The following is an 18,304-nucleotide window of genomic DNA, read 5'->3' on the forward strand; positions in this document are numbered from 1 at the left end:
ACAAGTAACAGTGCTAGGATGGTGGATCCAATGAAGCCATTTGTTTTCTTAATATAAGATATTTCTTTCGTTTGTTTGCTTCTAATTGTAGAACTGAAGGGTTTAGAATCACAAACTAGTTTATTTACCCTACGACAAATCAAGGCAGCAACAAATAACTTTGACAAATCCTTGAAGATTGGAGAAGGAGGGTTTGGTCCTGTTTACAAGGTATATCCTCTTAAATCAACCACTTTTTCCTGAACATAATTGTTACTGATTTATGTTGGAGTTATTTAGAATAAAAAGGTTTTAGTATGTATATGGGCTTGACCCAATTCCTTGTATATGCTGAACCTAGTATTATAAATATGAGGGTAGCTACACATTGTAGAATATGCCTCTCTCTATCTTTCTCTCTTCCTTATCTCTTTCTACATAGTATCATACAGGTAGGGTTTAGCACCTCCTTCTACAGTATCTTTCTCTCTTTGTGGTGTTTTGGGGGCGTTCTGAGGTGTCTTTTTTGGGTAAAAAAAAAGTGTGGTTCGTTGCTGCGTAAGGATGTCTAACAGCGACGGAGGTGCCAAGGGGCCTACTGCGGAGATTGTTACCACTTCCTGCAAACTCACCGATATCAAGCTTGATGGCGACAGTGAGAATTATGTGGAATGGAAGCATTTGGTTGAATTTAGTCTTGGTGGGATGACTAAGGAAGATTATCTAACAGAAACATGTCCAGATGGATCTAAGGCAGTGATGTGGAATACTAATCTTAGCCTTTCTCGTCAATTCCATTGATAGACAGACTCAATCTGTTATCACCCATTGTAATACAGTGAAGGAATTGTGGGATTTTTAAAAAAAAATCATCTATGGAAAATTCAATAATTTGAATTGGACTTATGCTCTTCTGCAAGAAATTTTCCACCCTAAACAGAATAAGCGGAAATTGATGGATTACTTCTTAGAGTTCTAGAAGTACACTGAAGAATTGACTTTTCTCCTTGCTTGCAAATTTGTAGAGGAGATGGTGACCCAACAGAAGAAGCTTATAGCTCTAAGGTTACTTTTTGATCTTGATTCAAAGTTTGTGGTGGTGTTGAAATTGCTACAAATTTCGAGAATATTTTTAAATATAATATGTATGAATATGGTAGAACAATCTAGAACTATAGTGTATATGAATATGGTAGAACAATCTAGAACTATAAGTGTATGTACAAGATAGAAGAATCTAGAACTATCATGATACTAATCTATCATGAAAACTCTAGAAAGACTTAAAGTAATGTAGAAACATTCACCACCATTGAGCGGTTGGTGACTTGAGCCTATAAATAGGCAATTGGTATGTTGTAATTGATAATCCAAGAAATCAATGACATAGTCTTCTTTCTAAAACAATTCTCTAAAACTATCAACTATCAACTATCATCTAACCAACTACCAACAATGACATCAGAGCTACGTTCGGTCATACATTGGGCATAGTTATCTTACCTACCTACCATTCCAAAATCCTCCCAACTACTTCAAAAATTTCCTTTGTACTATTAACTCATTCTAATAATATTTTTTTCTAAGCTATGGATAACACTACTCAATCGTCAACTATTTCTGTCCCTATCTTCAATGGTGAAAATTATGATTTCTGGCGTGTTAAAATGGAAACATATTTTTCATCTCAAGATTTATGGGACATAATAGAAGAAGGCTTCACCATTCCCGCGGATACTTCAGCTCTTAATGCATCTCAAGAAAAAGAGTTGAAAAAATAAACAGAAAAATTCAAAGGCGTTGTTCACCTTGCAACAAGCGGGGACTGATCCAATTTTCCCAAGAATTATGGGAGCTAAGACTGCCAAAGAAGCGTGGAACACATTGCAGGAGGAGTTTCAAGGAAGTGTTAAGGTACGTGCCGTTAAACTTCAATCTCTAAGAAGAGATTTTGAACTATTAAAGATGAAGGAGTCTGAGACAGTTAAAGGTTACTATTCTAAAGTTAAAGAAATAGTTAATCAAATGAGAGCTTTTGGGGTAGATATTCTTGACAAGAAAATTGTTGAGAAAATTCTAATTACTATGCCCCAAAAGTTTGACCCAATCGTGACAACGATTGAGGAAACCAAAGATCTGTCTACTCTATCAGAGATAGAACTTGTGAGCTCTCTTGAAGCATATGAGCGAAGACTGTATAGGCATAAAGAAGATACAATTGAAAATGTCTTCCAGTCAAAGTTTAAATTTCAGCCCCAAAACAAAGAAAATGGAGGAAAGAAAAATTATGGAGAAACTTCCCAAAGAAGACAAGGTTCTAGGAATTTCCTTAAGAACAAAATAGATAAAAATCCTCCATGCAATATATGCAAAAGGCAAGGCCACGTAGAGAAAAATTGTTGGTTCCGTAATATGCCACAATGCAACCATTGCAAGAAGTTCGGGCACGTAGAGAAAAATTGTCGCAACAAAAATAGGCATCAAGCCAATATCGCAGAGGAGCATGATCAAGAACAATGTACGTTCTACGCCACTCAAGACTCAATAAAAGAAAAGGGAGGAAATTGGTACTTGGATAGTGGATGTAGCAATCACATGGCCAAGGATGAGATTATTTTCAAAAGTATTGATGAGTCTGTCAAAGTCAAAGTTCGACTGGGAAATGGAAGTGTGGTTTAATCAAAAGGCAAAGGCACTGTCATGGTGGAGACAGATAAAGGTACGCGACTCATCCATGATGTCTTACTAGTTCCCAGCCTAAAAGAAAATCTTCTAAGCATTGGCCAAATTATGGAGAGAGGCTACACACTTCACTTTGAAGGAGGTGTATGCAAAATCTTAGACAACAAAAATAAAAGGTCTGAGATAGCCCAAGTAAAGATGAATAAAAGCAATAGAAGCTTCCCTCTAAATTTAAAATATGCAACAAACGTTGCCATGAAGGTACAAGTTGATGATTCATGGCTATGGCATCGAAGATTTGGCCACTTCAACACACATGCCTTGAAGTTGTTACATGAGAAGAACATGATGAGAGATCTTCCAAGCATAAAGGATAACAATGAAGTGTGTGAAGGATGTCTCCTTGGTAAGCAACACCGATTTCCTTTCTCAACAAGCAGAGCATGGAGAGCGAAAGATCTATTGGAGCTGATACATACGGACGTTTGTGGACCAATGAGGACGCCATCACATGGGAACAACAGGTACTTCATACTCTTCATTGACGACTTCTCTAAAATGACATGGGTATATTTTCTAAAAGAAAAATCAGAAGTCTTTGGAGTATTCAAAAAGTTCAAGGCCCTTGCTGAAAATCAAAGTGGAAAACGAATAAAAGTACTAAGAAGTGATTGTGGCAAAGAGTACACCTCTCGCGAGTTTGAAAGATTTTGTGAGGATGAAGGCATTGAGCGACAACTTACAGTCGCATATTCTCCTCAACAAAATAGAGTGTCCGAGAGAAAGAATCGCACAGTTATGGAGATGGCTAGATCGATGCTCAAGGAGAAGGGACTACCTAACACAGTCTGGGCTGAAGCAGTCTACACTGCTGTTTACATACTCAACAAGTCTGTAAAAGACAAGACTCCAATTGAAGCTTGGAACGGGAAGAAGCCATCAGCAAATCACCTAAGGGTCTTTGGATCTATATGCTACATTCATATTTCAGACGTGAAGAGGCACAAGCTTGAAGACAAGACTATACGAGGTATCTTCCTTGGGTATAGCAATATCTCTAAGGGCTACCGTGTCTACAACTTGCAAACTAAGAAACTCGTCATCAGTCGAGATGTTGAAGTTGAGTAGTACGCTTCTTGGAATTGGGATAAAGAAAAAGTGGAGAAGAACGTTCTTATACCCGCTCAACTACCTCAAGAAGAAGCTGAGGAAGAAGACCCAGGTGAACCACCTTCACCTCCACCACAACAACAAGATCAAGAACTATCATCACCAGAGTCTACTCCAAGACGAGTAAGATCTTTGGTGGACATATATGAAACCTGTAACTTGTCCATACTTGAACCTGAAAGCTTTGAAGAAGTGGCAAAGCAGGAAGTATGGGTCAAGGCAATGGAAGAAGAGATACAGATGATCGAGAAAAACAACACATGGGAGTTAGTAAATCGTCCCCTTGGAAAAGATATCATTGGGGTTAAGTGGGTCTATAAGACAAAGCTCAACTCTGATGGCACCATACAGAAACACAAGGTGAGGCTAGTAGCTAAGGGTTACTCACAGCAACCCGGAATTGACTAGAATGAGACATTTGCACCAGTAGCTCGTCTTGATATCATAAGAGCCCTAATAGCTCTTGCGTCACAAAAAGGATGGAGTATCCATCAACTAGATGTCAAATCCGCCTTCCTTAACGGCGTACTTGAAGAAGAGATCTATGTGGAGTAGCCACAAGGATTTGTGTCTGAAGGCAAAGAAAACAAAGTGTTAAGACTAAGAAAAGCACTCTACGATTTGAAGCAAGCACCTCGAGCATGGTATAGCAGAATCGATCAGTATTTCATGGATCGAGGATTCAGGAGGAGCAAGAGTGAGCCTACACTTTACATCAAGTCTCAAGATCAGTACACTCTCTTACTCTCTCTATATGTAGATGATCTTATCTACACGGGAAACAATACTAAGATGATGATGGAGTTTAAAGAAGACATGATGAAGACTTTTGAGATGACCGACCTTGGTTTGATGAGTTACTTCCTCGGCATAGAGGTAAGTCAGAGAAATGAAGGGATATTCATCTCGCAAAAGAAATACACAGAAGGCTTACTTAAGAAATTCAAGATGTATGGTTGCAAACCTGTTGCTACTCCTCTCATAACAAATGAGAAACTACAGAAGAATGATGGAGCACCAGAAGCTGATGCATCCAAATATCGAAGTCTAATTGGAAGCCTCCTATATTTGACAGCTACACGGCCTGACATAATGTATGCTACGAGTCTACTATCAAGATTCATGCAAAGCCCAAGTCAAATACACTTTGGAGCAGGAAAAAGAATTTTGAGGTATCTACAAGGAACAAAAGAGTTAGGTATATAGTATACTACCGAGACCAACTCAGAATTACTTGGCTACACCGACAGTGATTGGGCAGGTTTAGCAGATGACATGAAGAATACCTCTGGCTATGCTTTCTCACTAGGATCGGGAATGTTCTCTTGGGCGTCGAAGAAGCAAGCTACAGTAGCACAATCAACAGCAGAAGCAGAGTACGTGGCAGCTGCTGAAGCAACGAGTCAAGCTATATGGCTTCGTAGGATACTTGAAGACATGGGAGAAAAACAAGATGAGCCTACTAAAATCAACTGCGACAACAAATCAGCAATTGCAATGGCGAAGAATCCAGTTCATCACAACAGAACAAAACACATAGCAATCAAGTATCACTTTATCAGAGAAGCTGAAGCAACTAAAGAGGTCAAACTCGACTACTGCAGAACAGAAGATCAAATTGCAGACATATTCACGAAGGCTCTGCCGAGACCAAGATTTGAAGAATTACGAGCTATGCTCGGAGTCACAGAAATTTGCATCAAGGAGGAGTGTTGAAATTGCTACAAATTTCTAGAATATTCTTAAATATAATATGTATGAATATGGTAGAACAATTTAGAACTATAGTGTATATGAATATGGTAGAACAATCTAGAACTATAAGTGTATGTATAAGATAGAAGAATCTAGAACTATCATGATACTAATCTATCATGAAAACTCTAGAAAAACCTAAAGTAATGTAGAAACATTCACCACCATTGAGAAGTTGGTGACTTGAGCCTATAAATAGGCAATTGGTATGTTGTAATTGATAATCCAAGAAATCAATGACATAGCCTTCTTTCTAAAACAATTCTCTAAAACTATCAACTATCAACTATCATCTAACCAACTACCAACAAGTGGTTTGCTCTCAGATATTATCTAGTTGGCAGGTGGATACTTTTACTGATGTTTTCTTTTGGGTTATGCAGTCCTCTTTTGAGGGCTCTCGCTCCACTCTTAAGGGTGATTCCCTTGATCGCTCTGCTCTAGTGGTTCAATCTAGAGGTCATGGCCATGGTCGAGGTGGAGGTCGTGGTGGACAAGTGACGTGCTATGGTTGTGAGTAAGTGAGTCACTATAGACACCAGTGTGCTCATTCCTCTCAGAATCAACAGTACTCACAATCACAGGGTCATGCAGTGCCACAGCCTGACATTGCCACTCAATCAGAGGAAAAACCTAGGTGGTTATGACTGATGACAAGTCATCTACACCTTATTCTACTTCTTCAACCACATTTGTCCTACACCTTCATCTACTTCTTGACGTTGGGTCATTGATTCTAGTGCCATAAATCATATAACAGGGGATTCAGGTATATGTTCTTCTTTCAATCCTTCTAGTATCCATTCTTTTGTTACACTTGTTCATGGGTCTAGTGTTCATGTTTAAGGGGACTAGGTGTACTACCCCAATTCTTACTTTTTCATTGTCTTCTATTTTGTACTTGTCCGAATTCTCGTGTAACCTCCTTTCCATTAGTCAGTTAACGTGATCGTTAAATTGTTCTATAACCTTTTTTCCCCAATTCTTATGTATTTTATGATCTGCAGACCCAGAGGCTATTGGTAGAGGAAGAGTATCTAATGGACTGTACTTACTGGATGAAGGAGTTTCACATGCTTTTGCAGCTTCTACAATCCCCATGTTTCAGCCTCATTGTCGGCTAGTCATCCATCTTTAGGAGTTCTTAGGAAATTATGTCCACCATTAGAGTCTGTGGAGTCTATTTTGTGAGTCTCGTCAATTGGCTAAACATCATCGTAGTGTTTATTTGCCTTGTTTAAATAAAAGAGCTCATGCTCTCTTTGATATTGTTCATTCTGATGTATGGGGTTCCTGCCCAGTTACTCCAAAGTTTGGTTATAAATATTTTGTTATATTTGATGAAATCTAGATTTGAATTGTTCACCATATTTTGTCATTTTTGTTCTAAAATTCATACTCAATTTGGTTGTCTTGTGTGTGTTCTTTGTAGTGATAATGCTAAAGAATACTTTTCTGAACCATTTCTCATTTTCATGAATGAAAATGGCATGTTGCATCAATCTTCTTGCATCCTCATTCCACAACAAAATGGGGTGGCTGAGCATAAAAATCTTCCCCTTATGAAGGTTTCCTGAGCCTTATTATTTGCAATGAAGGTTTCAAAATTGTTTTTGGCAAATGCAATCCTTACTGTTGCATATTTAATTAATCGCATGCCATCTTCTATATTGAATGGTGTAATTCCTCACTCTGTTCTTTTCCCCTCTCATTCTTTGTTACCCTTACCCCTAAAAATATTTGGTTGTACATGTTTTGTGTATGATGTTTGTCCTCAAGAAACCAAGTTGGATCCAAAGTCATTGAAGTGTGCTCGTGGGTTATTCTAGGACCCAAAAGGGGTATCGCTTTTTCTCTCCAGATCTTGGTCAGTACCTTGATTTTGCAAATGTGTCTTTTGTTGAAGATCGTTCATTTTTTGTTGAGTATGAGTCCTCTTTGTATCTGTATGAGTCAGATGATTTGTTCTTAAATCACACACTATTATCCACTCTGCTCCTCCGACTCATCTTGATACAGGTTTCCAGTTTTTTAAACAAACATATCCTTGCCATCCTAAATAGGTGTCACTTGAAGCTAAAGCCACATGTGAAGCTCCACCAGAGGATACTCAACCTCTACCAATACTTCTTCCAACATCTGCAGATCCTCCTTCATAACTTGATTTCCCTATTGCACTTCGTAAAGGTAAACACACCTGTACACATACTTATCCTATTTCCTCACATATGTCTATTGCTCATTTGTCATCCACCTCAAAGTCCTTTGTTGCTACCTAGATTTTGTTTCTATCCCTAAATCTCTTCTAGATGCCCTTAGTCATGGTGGCTAGAGACAAGCAATGGAGGAGGAAATGATAGCTGTTGAGAAAAATTGAAACTTGGGATTTGATTTCTCTCCCTACAGGGAAGAGGGCTATTGGTTGCAAGTGGGTTTATACTATCAAAATGGATTCTAATGGGTCTGTGGCTCATTTAAAGGCTCGCATCATTGCCAAGGGGTATGCTCAAACTTATGGAGTTGATTTTACTAATACTTTTTCCCATGTTGCTAAGCTTAACTCTATTCGCATTCTTATCTCTCTTGCTGCTACACATCATTAACCTTTATTTCAATTGGATGTGAAGAATGCTTTCTTGCATGGTGACTTACATGAAGAGGTGTATATATACCAATCACCTGGGTTTGTTGCTTTGGGGCAGTTTGGCATGGTATGCCGCTTAAGGAAGTTGTTATATGGCTTGATGCAATCACCTAGATCTTGGTTTGGGAGATTTAGTGGTGTGGTCCTTGCATTTGGATTGAAGCTGAGTCAAAGTGATCATACTGTATTTTATAAAAATACTAACCTTGGCAGCATCTTACTTGTGGTGTATGTTGATGATATTGTGATTACAAGAAGTGATAATAAAGGTACTGACAACTTGAAGAGTTTTCTTCAAACTCAGTTTCAGACTAAAGACTTGGGGGCCTTGAAGTACTTCTTAGGGATTGAGGTTATGTACTCGAAGAAGGGGATCCCTATGGACCCAGGGGTTTAGCTGACTGAAGATGAAGTTCCATTCTCTGATCCACAGAGATGCAGATGCAAATGAAAGGTGGAAAAGCTTAATTATCTTTGTACCACTAGGCCGGATATTTCCTTCCCAGTAAGTTTTGTTAGTCAATTCATGAGGTTCCTGACTAACACTCATTGGGAAGCATTTATCCACATTAAGTACTTGAAGAAAGCTTTAGGAAAGGGGATTGCGTATCAAGATCATGGGCACATATAGGAGGAAGCATTCTCTGATGCAGATCAGATTTGGTCTCATATGGACCGCAAATCTACCATATGAGCTACTGTGTATTTTTGGGAGGTAATTTGATCTCTTGGAAAAGTAAGAAGCAAGATGTGATGACAAAATCTAGTGTAGAGGTAGAATACAGGGCTATGGCCCAAACGACTTGTGAGTTGATATGGGTGAAACAAATTTTGGAGAAGATAGGATTTGCTAATACCTATCCTATGACATTGTAGTGTGACAATGAAGCTGCCACACATACGGAATCAAATCCAATCTATCATGAAAGAATGAAGCATATTGAGGTAGATTGTCACTTAATCCTAGAGAAGGTTCAACAAAACCTTATATGCACCTCTTATGTCAAGACAGGAGATCAACTAGCAGATGTGCTTACAAAAGCTTTGAATGGGGTGCGTAGTGATTTTATTTGTAACAAGTTGGGCATGATTAACATCTATGCTCCAGCTTAAGGGGGAGAGTTAGAGTCATTTATGTTAGAGCTGTTTAGAATAAAAGGGTTTTAGTATGTATATGGGCTTGGCCCAAGTGCTTGTATATGCTTAACCTAGTATTATATATATGAGGGTAGCTACACATCGTAGAGCACACAATCATAGTTTACTCATATGCTCTATCTCTTTCTCTCTTCCTTATCTCTTTCTACAATAATGAATGAAATATTGTACTTGTGTTAATGTTTAATGTAATACTATTTTTCACCTGTATAAAATTTTAGGGTGTACTATCGGATGGCACTGTAGTAGCAGTTAAGCAGCTTTCTGCTAGGTCAAGGCAAGGGAGTCGGGAATTTGTAAATGAGATAGGCCTGATTTCTGCTTTGCAACACCCTTGTTTAGTTAAGCTCTACGGCTGTTGTATGGAAGAGGATCAATTGTTACTGATTTATGAATACATGGAAAACAATAGTCTTGCTCATGCTTTATTTGGTAATTGTTTTTCTCTACTTTCAAGTCTCATTTATGTTTCTGTAGTAATGAACCCTATCTTATTCATGTAACTTACATTTATATGTTGTTTAATTTCCATCTAAGCCAAAAATGATGACTCTGAGAAATGTCAATTGAGATTGGATTGGCAAACAAGGCATAGGATTTGTGTTGGTATCGCTAAAGGTTTGGCTTACCTTCATGAAGAGTCCAAACTGAAGATTGTTCATAGGGACATCAAGGCCAATAATGTGTTGCTGGATAAAGATCTCAACCCCAAGATATCTGATTTTGGATTGGCAAAGCTTAATGATGGGGACAAAACCCATTTGAGCACCAGAATAGCTGGCACTTAGTGAGTTTCCATACATTTCCTTTTTTACCATTTTGCATTGATCATTACTGAGCTATATGTTGGATCCATTATCATACTATATTGTAATTTCACCAAGCTTGATGATGGGGACAAAACCAATTTGAGCATTAAAATAGCTGACACTTAGTGAGTTCCCATACATTTCCTTTTTACCATTTTGCATTGGTCATTATTGAGGTATATGTTAGACACGTACATTATCATAATATAATAATAATCAAGAAAAACAATAGACATCATATATTGAAATACCTCATGATCAAATTTAAATTGAACTTACACTAGTTTATGACTGAAAAATGTACTGTAATTGGTGAATTTTCAATATTGTAGTGGGTACATTGCTCCTGAGTATGCAATGCATGGTTATTTGACGGACAAAGCAGATGTTTATAGTTTTGGAATTGTTGCATTGGAAATTGTTAGTGGGATGAGCAACACCATTAGCCAGCCTACGGAAGAATGTTTCTCTCTCATTGATAGGGTAAATTATGCCTTATACTCTCTTGCCCTCTGCCAATCTAATTTTGAGAATATCTAGCATGGTGGTGTACATTCTGTATAAAACTATAAAATGAATTTCATTTATTGACACCTTACAAGGGAAATAACACTATAGAGTTAATGTTTCTCAAATCTGCTGTAATGTCCAAATTGAAGATACCCAAGAATGCATCATCAATTCCTTGCATTTTGTAAAATTCTTGTGTCTTGTCCGGCAAATATGATGAATTAGCTATCTGCAAAAAAAGAAAAAAGACTTTTTCCACATTATATTTCCTACTTACCTATATATATTTGCACCTTAAATTTGAGGTCTTGTTTGATTCAACTATAATATCTAACAATTTTTTCTTTAACCAAGCCAAATGATATCTTGTGATTTAGCCAACCTCATCTTGTGAGATAAAGCAGCTGCTGCTGTTGTTGTTGTTACTGATTGTTTCAACTTTCAACTGTGAATTTAATTTGGAATCAAATGTTTGATTGTTTGCATTAATTTTACAATACTAGGTACATCTCTTGAAAGAAAACGGTAATCTAATGGAGATTGTGGATAAGAGGTTGGGTGAACACTTCAACAAAACGGAGGCAATGATGATGATCAATGTAGCCCTTTTATGTACCAAAGTCTCTCTAGCACTCAGGCCCACCATGTCTTTAGTGGTAAGCATGCTTGAAGGGAGAACACATATTCAAGAGGTGGTGTTAGACAAAAGAGAGGTATTGGATGATGTGAAATTTTAGATGATGCAACAGTATTATCAACACTGAGGAGAAAATAACATAATTGAGTCTCAGAACCTAAGTGACCCTACGTGAGAAACTTCTAAACTTTTCGATGATACAAGTTCTTCTGGTGAGCAAATTTAAAGTTAGAGAACTTATAGAAATGAACATCTTGTTGTTGCTCTATATATATTTAGTTTTTGGCACAACTTATTTTGCAAAACTGAAGATATGGTTCTTGTATCTAAGTAAGTAAGGGTTTGAACAAGTTTGCATAACCAATTGTAATAGAATTTAATGAGTGGAAGAATACTACGTTTTCAACGGTTGATTCTCTAACCATTAACACCATGTATTTCCAAATAGATTGATGAAAATTTGTAAGAATAAATTTCTTATGTAGAATGAAAAATCAAGAATGCCTTTTTCCTGTGGTCCAAAACATGGAAATATGCTTGAGTGCCGCCAATGGGAGGATAGAGTTGTGCTAGTTTTGTAATCATGGGATTTTCTTATTTTTTTTTCAAGGAATATCCCTTACCGAGTGCAAGGTTTAATCTCAGAGTGCTGCTAGGTGCACCCAGCATTTTTGCTAGTGCACCCAGCAGTTGATGCAAAAATACCTTTGTACCCCTGGCTTAATTTTTTTTTTTAAAAATGGTTCATCTCTCTCCCTCCCTCCCTCCCGCGTTAGCCTTCTTCTTCCTCGTCACCCCTCACCATTTTTTCTTCTTTTTGTTGGCGTGAAGTGATTTTGGTCACCTTCCTCACCCCTGACCTCATCTAAGTCGCGTTCTTCTTCGTTTTGTTTTCTTTGCGTGAAGTGGTTGCTGGTTTCAGAAAACCTTAACCTCGGTCCTCTGCGTCGCGTTCCCGTCGTGAGCGTCGTCTTCTTCCTCCGCGTCGGGAGATTGTGTTTTGCGATCGTGGTGGTCGTTGGTGTTGAGTAGCCCAGGCATTTTGAGGGTGGTGTTCTCCCTCCGCATCGGCATTGTCGAGGTAAGCAGCTCTTCCTCTTCGATTGTCGACGTTTTTATTTAATCCGTAAGGGATTTATAGGTGATCCGTAAAACCTGGTTAGCAGAAGTGAAGATTACGGATCAAGTTGATCCGTAAGCTTGTTTCGGATCAACTTGATCCGGAATTAGTTTACGGATCAACTTGATCCGAAATCACCATACGGATCAACTTGATCCGAAATAAGCTTACGGATCAACTTGATCCGTATGATGGTTGATGAAAGTTACGGATCAAGTTTATCCGTAACTTTCATCTTTAATTTTTAAAATTGGGAAATATTTAAAAAATAGTGAGTTTTTTTTAAATTAGGATTTAGGGTTAGTTTATAATACTTTGAAATTTGGGGGATTATTTGTAGAATACAATAACATTTGAATTTGGTGTCTTTTTTTTCTGAAATTTGCAGGTTACTGATTAAGTTGGTGGATTGAGTTTGTTTCTTCCAAGGTGTTTGTTTGAAGTCTGAATTGTATGTACTTTATATATTATAGAATTTTTTTTTCAACATTGTGTATTACTTTGGTAAAAGATTAAATAATACCTGTAATTTGGATGATTCTTATTAGATTGTTGTGACAATTTGGTTTGTCAATTTAGCAAGAACATTGTTAAATGCGATGTTGTATATTATATTCTTGGAACTTGTTGAGGCTTTTTTGGGTTGAATTAAATTTTACTATGGACACTACATTTTTGGTTTACTATGCACAGTATATTTAGTTCACAACAATTTGGTCATCTTGTCCTAGTTCGAGTTGTAACTGATCTCTTGTGAGGAATGTGTGTCCCATAAAGAGAGCTTGTTAAATATGCTAAACCAACCCTTCTTAATCATTCAACAATATTACATGGACCAACTTCAGTTTCTATGATCTGAGAAAATGCTCATAAGATGACCAAATTGTTGTTTAGTTATCTAATGGTCCCAGGTCAGCTTGAACAAGTAGATGGGTGAAAGCACAGATTTAAAAGCGTATACTAATTGTACAGTGTTAGACTGAAAAAAAAGGTGATGAAAAAAGGTGCACTGGACAAGCCTTTAGGTCCTGAAAAAAGGTCTTGAGTCTTGACCGCTTAGTGATGTAGATGTTTTAATATTATTTCCAACATTAGTCTTATATCTTCTATTATTACCAATGTCTTTTGTAGTTGTTGCCTTCTATTATTACCAATGTCTTTTGTAGTTGTTGCTGTCATTTAGAGTAAGTAGTGAAGCAACCTAATTGAGTAGCAAGTTAGGAAAATTGTTTTTGATACAAAGATTAAAGTTAGCTAACATGCAAGAATTTGTTTGACCTTTGTTTGGCAAGAAATTGTTTTTGATCCAAAAATAGAATGAAGCACTTATATGAAGCTCGATTTAAGCCAAAATGTTTAAGGTTGAGTGTTCTTTGTCTATTATATGATAGCTTTTAAATCTAAACATTAGACTTGTCCTAAAAAGAAGGAACAATGTGCAGACTATGTCATAGAAGTAACTTGTTATAGGCACAAATAGTTGTTACAAAGACCAAAACATGCACATGAATAAAAACTTTGGTTTTGAGAGCAATTTTAACATTAATGCACACAAATGAAGATAATTAAAAAAATGATGAATGTGATGCAACATCCCAGTATTTTACATTCCCATCTTATGAAATGCTGATAACATTTAAAATAAATAATTGAGTGACTGACAGCCCTACATTCAATTAAATGCTGACAACTTGCATGACTTTGAGTCAATGAAATTTGCGTTAGACCAATGAAATTTGAGGGAATGAAATCAGTGATGGAATTTGCGGTACTCATTTGCAGATCATGGTTAGGACCAGAGGAATAGGTCGTGCCTTAGGTCACGTTACTGGCAGAGGTGTGGACAGAGGAGATCGTGATGATTCCGATGATGCTCCGCAGCGACGACGGCCTACCTCATTCGCACGGAGGCAGCGAGTACCTGTGACTGCGGCGCACGATGAGCCAGTGGTCCCTGTGCCAGATGTAGAGGCTGACGTATTTCCCGATGACTCGATGGCACCAGCTGATGTAGAGGACATTGGGGCAGACATTCCTGCAGACACAGGCGTGCAGGCTACTAAGGATGAGCATGAGGGATTTTCAGGTGGTCCGAGCGACCTATCCGTGCTGACCCAGTATGCGGATCACGTTGCTTGCATCGTATGGACGGGAGAGGTATTTATAATATTTATTTTTAGTTAGTTGTTAATTATACTTTATGATTGAAATTAGTTTTCCTTTAAATGATGATTTTAACGAATTCTGCGTTCCTTTATACTTCAATTCAGGAGTGTCCTGAGTTGAAGTTATCCTCTCACGGGAGGAAGGTCCATAGTTTAGGCAGGCCTGTCCCTGCCATTGAGGGACTAGTTGCTGGGACAGGACTAAGTCCTCTGATCGCGTGTTCGGTAGACACTGGTGATCGGAGACTTTTATCCTCGTTTGTCGAGTGGTGGCACCGAGAGACGTCTAGTTTCCATCTCCCTGTGGGAGAGCTGACAATTACGTTAGACGATGTCTCCTCGCTTCTGCATCTACCCGTGGTTGGCGACTTGCACGCCTTTCAGCCCTTGCACGTGGATGATGCGGTTCAGATACTGGTGAACTTATTGATGGTCTCTGTAGAGGCTGCCAGGACTGAGACAGGGCAGTGTCATGGACCGTACATACGCCTGCAATGGGTACGTGATATCTACGAGCGCCGATGCCAGGCAGGTCATTGGATAGCTACGGCTCGCGCATATCTTCTTCATCTTCTGGGTTGCACTCTGTTTGCTAACAAGAGTGCAACCAATGTGCATGTTGTGTAATTGGAGGCCCTTCGTGACCTCAGTCAGACTGGGAGGTACGCCTGGGGAGTGGTTGCGCAGGTGCATATGTACGACCAACTGAACGATGCCTCTATCAGCAGCAGCCGACAACTTAGCGGTTACATCACACTGCTGTAGGTAACAAACATGTTTTTCAATCGTTGAGGTTCAACAATGTTTAACTTTAAATTTTGTTAGACTTTCATTATTAATGTTTATCATTTTGATGTTACCTCTGTAGTGCTGGATATACAAGCACTTTCTCTCAGTCGCGGAGTCCACTGCCGATCAGGACTACGAAGAGGATTCACCGTGTGCCTGTAGGTGGATTGCGACGAAGAAGACCGTGAAGAGCATACATACACCGGCGCACAGGGAGCGCCTGGACCGACTCCGGATGTCTATGTTGGATCGAGTGGCCTCAGAATAATTAAGAAGGGGAGGTTGAATTAATTATTCCTAAACCTTTACTAATTAAAAAATTACTCTTCTAAGGCTTTTACTAAATTGTTAAGAGAATGAGGAGTAGAAGAGAAACTTAACAGAAAGTAAAAGCGGAAATTAAATGCACAGCGGAAAGTAAAAGAGTAGGGAAGAAGGAGACAAACACACAAGAGTTTTTATACTGGTTCGGCAACAACCCGTGCCTACATCCAGTCCCCAAGCGACCTGCGGTCCTTGAGATTTCTTTCAACCTTGTAAAAATCCATTTACAAGCAAAGATCCACAAAGGATGTACCCTCCCTTGTTCTCTTTGAAACCCTTGTGGATGTACCCTCCACTAGAACTGATCCACAAGAGATGTACCCTCTCTTGTTCTCAGTCAAAACCCAAGTAGATGTACCCTCTACTTGTACCACAAAGGATGTACCCTCCAATGTGTTAAGACAAAGATCTCAGGCAGTTAAACCTTTGATACTTTGTGAATGGGGATACAAAAGAATTCTCAGGCGGTTAGTCCTTTGAAAACTTTTGTATAAGGGAAAGGGAAGAATCAAAAGAATTCTCAGACTGTGTCGTTTTGAATTCTTTGACAAGGGAGAAGGGACACACAAAAGAATTCAGGCGGTTAGTCCTTCGTTCTTTTGAAAAAGGGAGAAGAGAGACACAAAAAGAATTCAGACGGTTAGCCCTTGGCGAATTCTTTTTGGCAAAGGGAGAAGATAATGAAAAAGATGAATAGCACAAGTTTTCAAGGTTTGGCAAAAGGAAGAAGAAGAAGTTCAAAGAGACTCAGAAATCAATTGGCAAAAGTTTGTTGTGTAAAGAATGAATTGGAAAGATAGATTGAAATGCAAATCAAAGCCTTGCTTTTATAGACTCTTCATGTCTGGTCAAGAGAACCATTAGAAAAGTTATGACCTTTAGAAAAACTTAAAACCAATTTGAAAAAGTCAAAAACCATTTCAAGAGTTACATCTTTTGATTTATTTAGAAACAATCACTGGTAATCGATTACCAAATCAGTGTAATCGATTACATAAAGCTTTTATGTGAAAGGATGTGACTCTTCATCACTTTTGAATTTGAATTTCAACGTTCAAAGCACTGGTAATCGATTACCAAAACATTGTAATCGATTACAGCTTTTTGAAATTAATTGGAACGTTGTAAATTCAGTTGAAAGCTTTTTGAAAACCATTTTGCTACTGGTAATCGATTACAATAATCTGGTAATCGATTACCAGAGAGTAAAAACTCTTTGGTAAACATGTTTTGTGAAAAATCCATGTGCTACTCAGTTTTTGAAAAAACCTTTTCATACTTATCTTGATTAAGCCTTCTCTTGATTCTTGAGTCTTGAATCTTGATCTCTTGAATCTTGATTCTTGAAATCAACTTTCCTCTTGAATCTTGAAGTGTTCTTGATTCTATCTTGAACTCATTCTTTGATTGACCTTTGAGCTTTTTGTCATCACCTTTGTCATCATTTTTTGTTATCATCAAAACATCTTTGAATCAATCTTGATTCATCATGAAGCTTTGCTTCTACAGTCTATTGGATTCCATATGGGGAGCACTGACCGGTCCGGGACTTTCATTTGATTTCATGATATTCCGATCTCCTGCACTGGGGGCCTGTTGCTGTGTATTACCGACCAGAGAGGGTCGTGCGGCAGTTTGGATACACCCAGACCATTCCTGTTCCGCCTGTCGATTCATGGGTGTCGTATGATGATATACACGACAGGCGGATGCACTACTCAGATCATATGGTTCTAGCAGGTGAGGTGTGCGTTGTGCCAGGTCAGTGTGCCAGCGACTACATGGACTGGTTCTTCCGCATCTCGCATGCATCCTTTCATGACACCAGGCCATGCATCAGATCCTCTACCAGATGGTCATGCTCCGCAGCCCCGAGTCGTCCCTCAGGCCCCACAGACAGATATCCCTCACGTGCCGGAGCCAGGAGCACCGTCGACATCTGCAAGGCTCACTGTAGAGGAGCCTAGACATGCAATGGTAAGTAATACTAATAATTTACGTCATTTATGTCAATATTTTCATAATAATTTGTGTAATTTATTTGTTTTGTATTTAACAGGAAGTTTGCCATGGGATTGCTGAGAGGTTGGAGCGCCATCTCAGCCTAGGGGTGGTCACGCCAGGCTCATCGACACATGAGGTGATCGAAGAATGCCTCAGGATGGCCAGGAGTGTCACACAGGACCATCTAGTATATGTTAGGTCTCGACGCAGGCAGCGCACGGATCAAGCGTAGTTTGTTTACATATTTTATATTGATATTCAATGTATATACAAATATTGTACTTGAACTGACTTCATTAGTAATGTTTGTTTTATTTATTTCCATTAGTAATGTTAGTTTTATTTATTTCCATTGATTGTGTATTCCCTTTGCCTAATCTAGCTTATAAAATTTTATAATTTTATTCTATCAAATTAAAAACCTAGAATCTTATCTCATATTTTACATTTGTGTCTATATACACACGTGTTATTAAAATGGTCTAGTTAACTAAGTTATAGTATATGTAAATTATTATAAATGGTCTAGTTAACTTAGTTTACCAACTAATAAAAAGT

The 18,304-nt window shown here is 38.3% G+C and overlaps 1 protein-coding gene across 3 annotated transcripts in view; it reads left to right on the plus strand.

The window, feature by feature from the left end:
- The window catches only part of LOC100800529 (probable leucine-rich repeat receptor-like serine/threonine-protein kinase At3g14840), a 41,997-nt gene extending 23,964 nt beyond the window's left edge, over nt 1-18,033 (plus strand). The window contains exons 19-28 of one of the 3 annotated variants that reach the window (XR_005886474.1): nt 92-210; nt 9,610-9,820; nt 9,926-10,175; nt 10,530-10,680; nt 11,211-11,556; nt 12,251-12,425; nt 12,853-12,915; nt 14,247-14,621; nt 17,252-17,719; nt 17,802-18,033. Coding sequence is in view for 1 of the 3 variants with exons in the window: in XM_014774684.3 (XP_014630170.1) it covers nt 92-210; nt 9,610-9,820; nt 9,926-10,175; nt 10,530-10,680; nt 11,211-11,444 (965 nt within the window). In the remaining 2 variants the exon portion in view is untranslated. Of the gene's footprint in view, nt 1-91; nt 211-9,609; nt 9,821-9,925; nt 10,176-10,529; nt 10,681-11,210; nt 11,778-12,250; nt 12,426-12,852; nt 13,105-14,246; nt 14,622-17,251; nt 17,720-17,801 lie in introns of those variants that run through there. The other 2 variants (XR_003266798.2, XM_014774684.3) reach the window with 2 other exon arrangements.
- Nucleotides 18,034-18,304: the final 271 nt, after the last annotated feature.

The sequence above is a fragment of the Glycine max genome, chromosome 1, assembly GCF_000004515.6.
Source record: "Glycine max cultivar Williams 82 chromosome 1, Glycine_max_v4.0, whole genome shotgun sequence".
Taxonomy (NCBI): domain Eukaryota; kingdom Viridiplantae; phylum Streptophyta; class Magnoliopsida; order Fabales; family Fabaceae; genus Glycine; species Glycine max.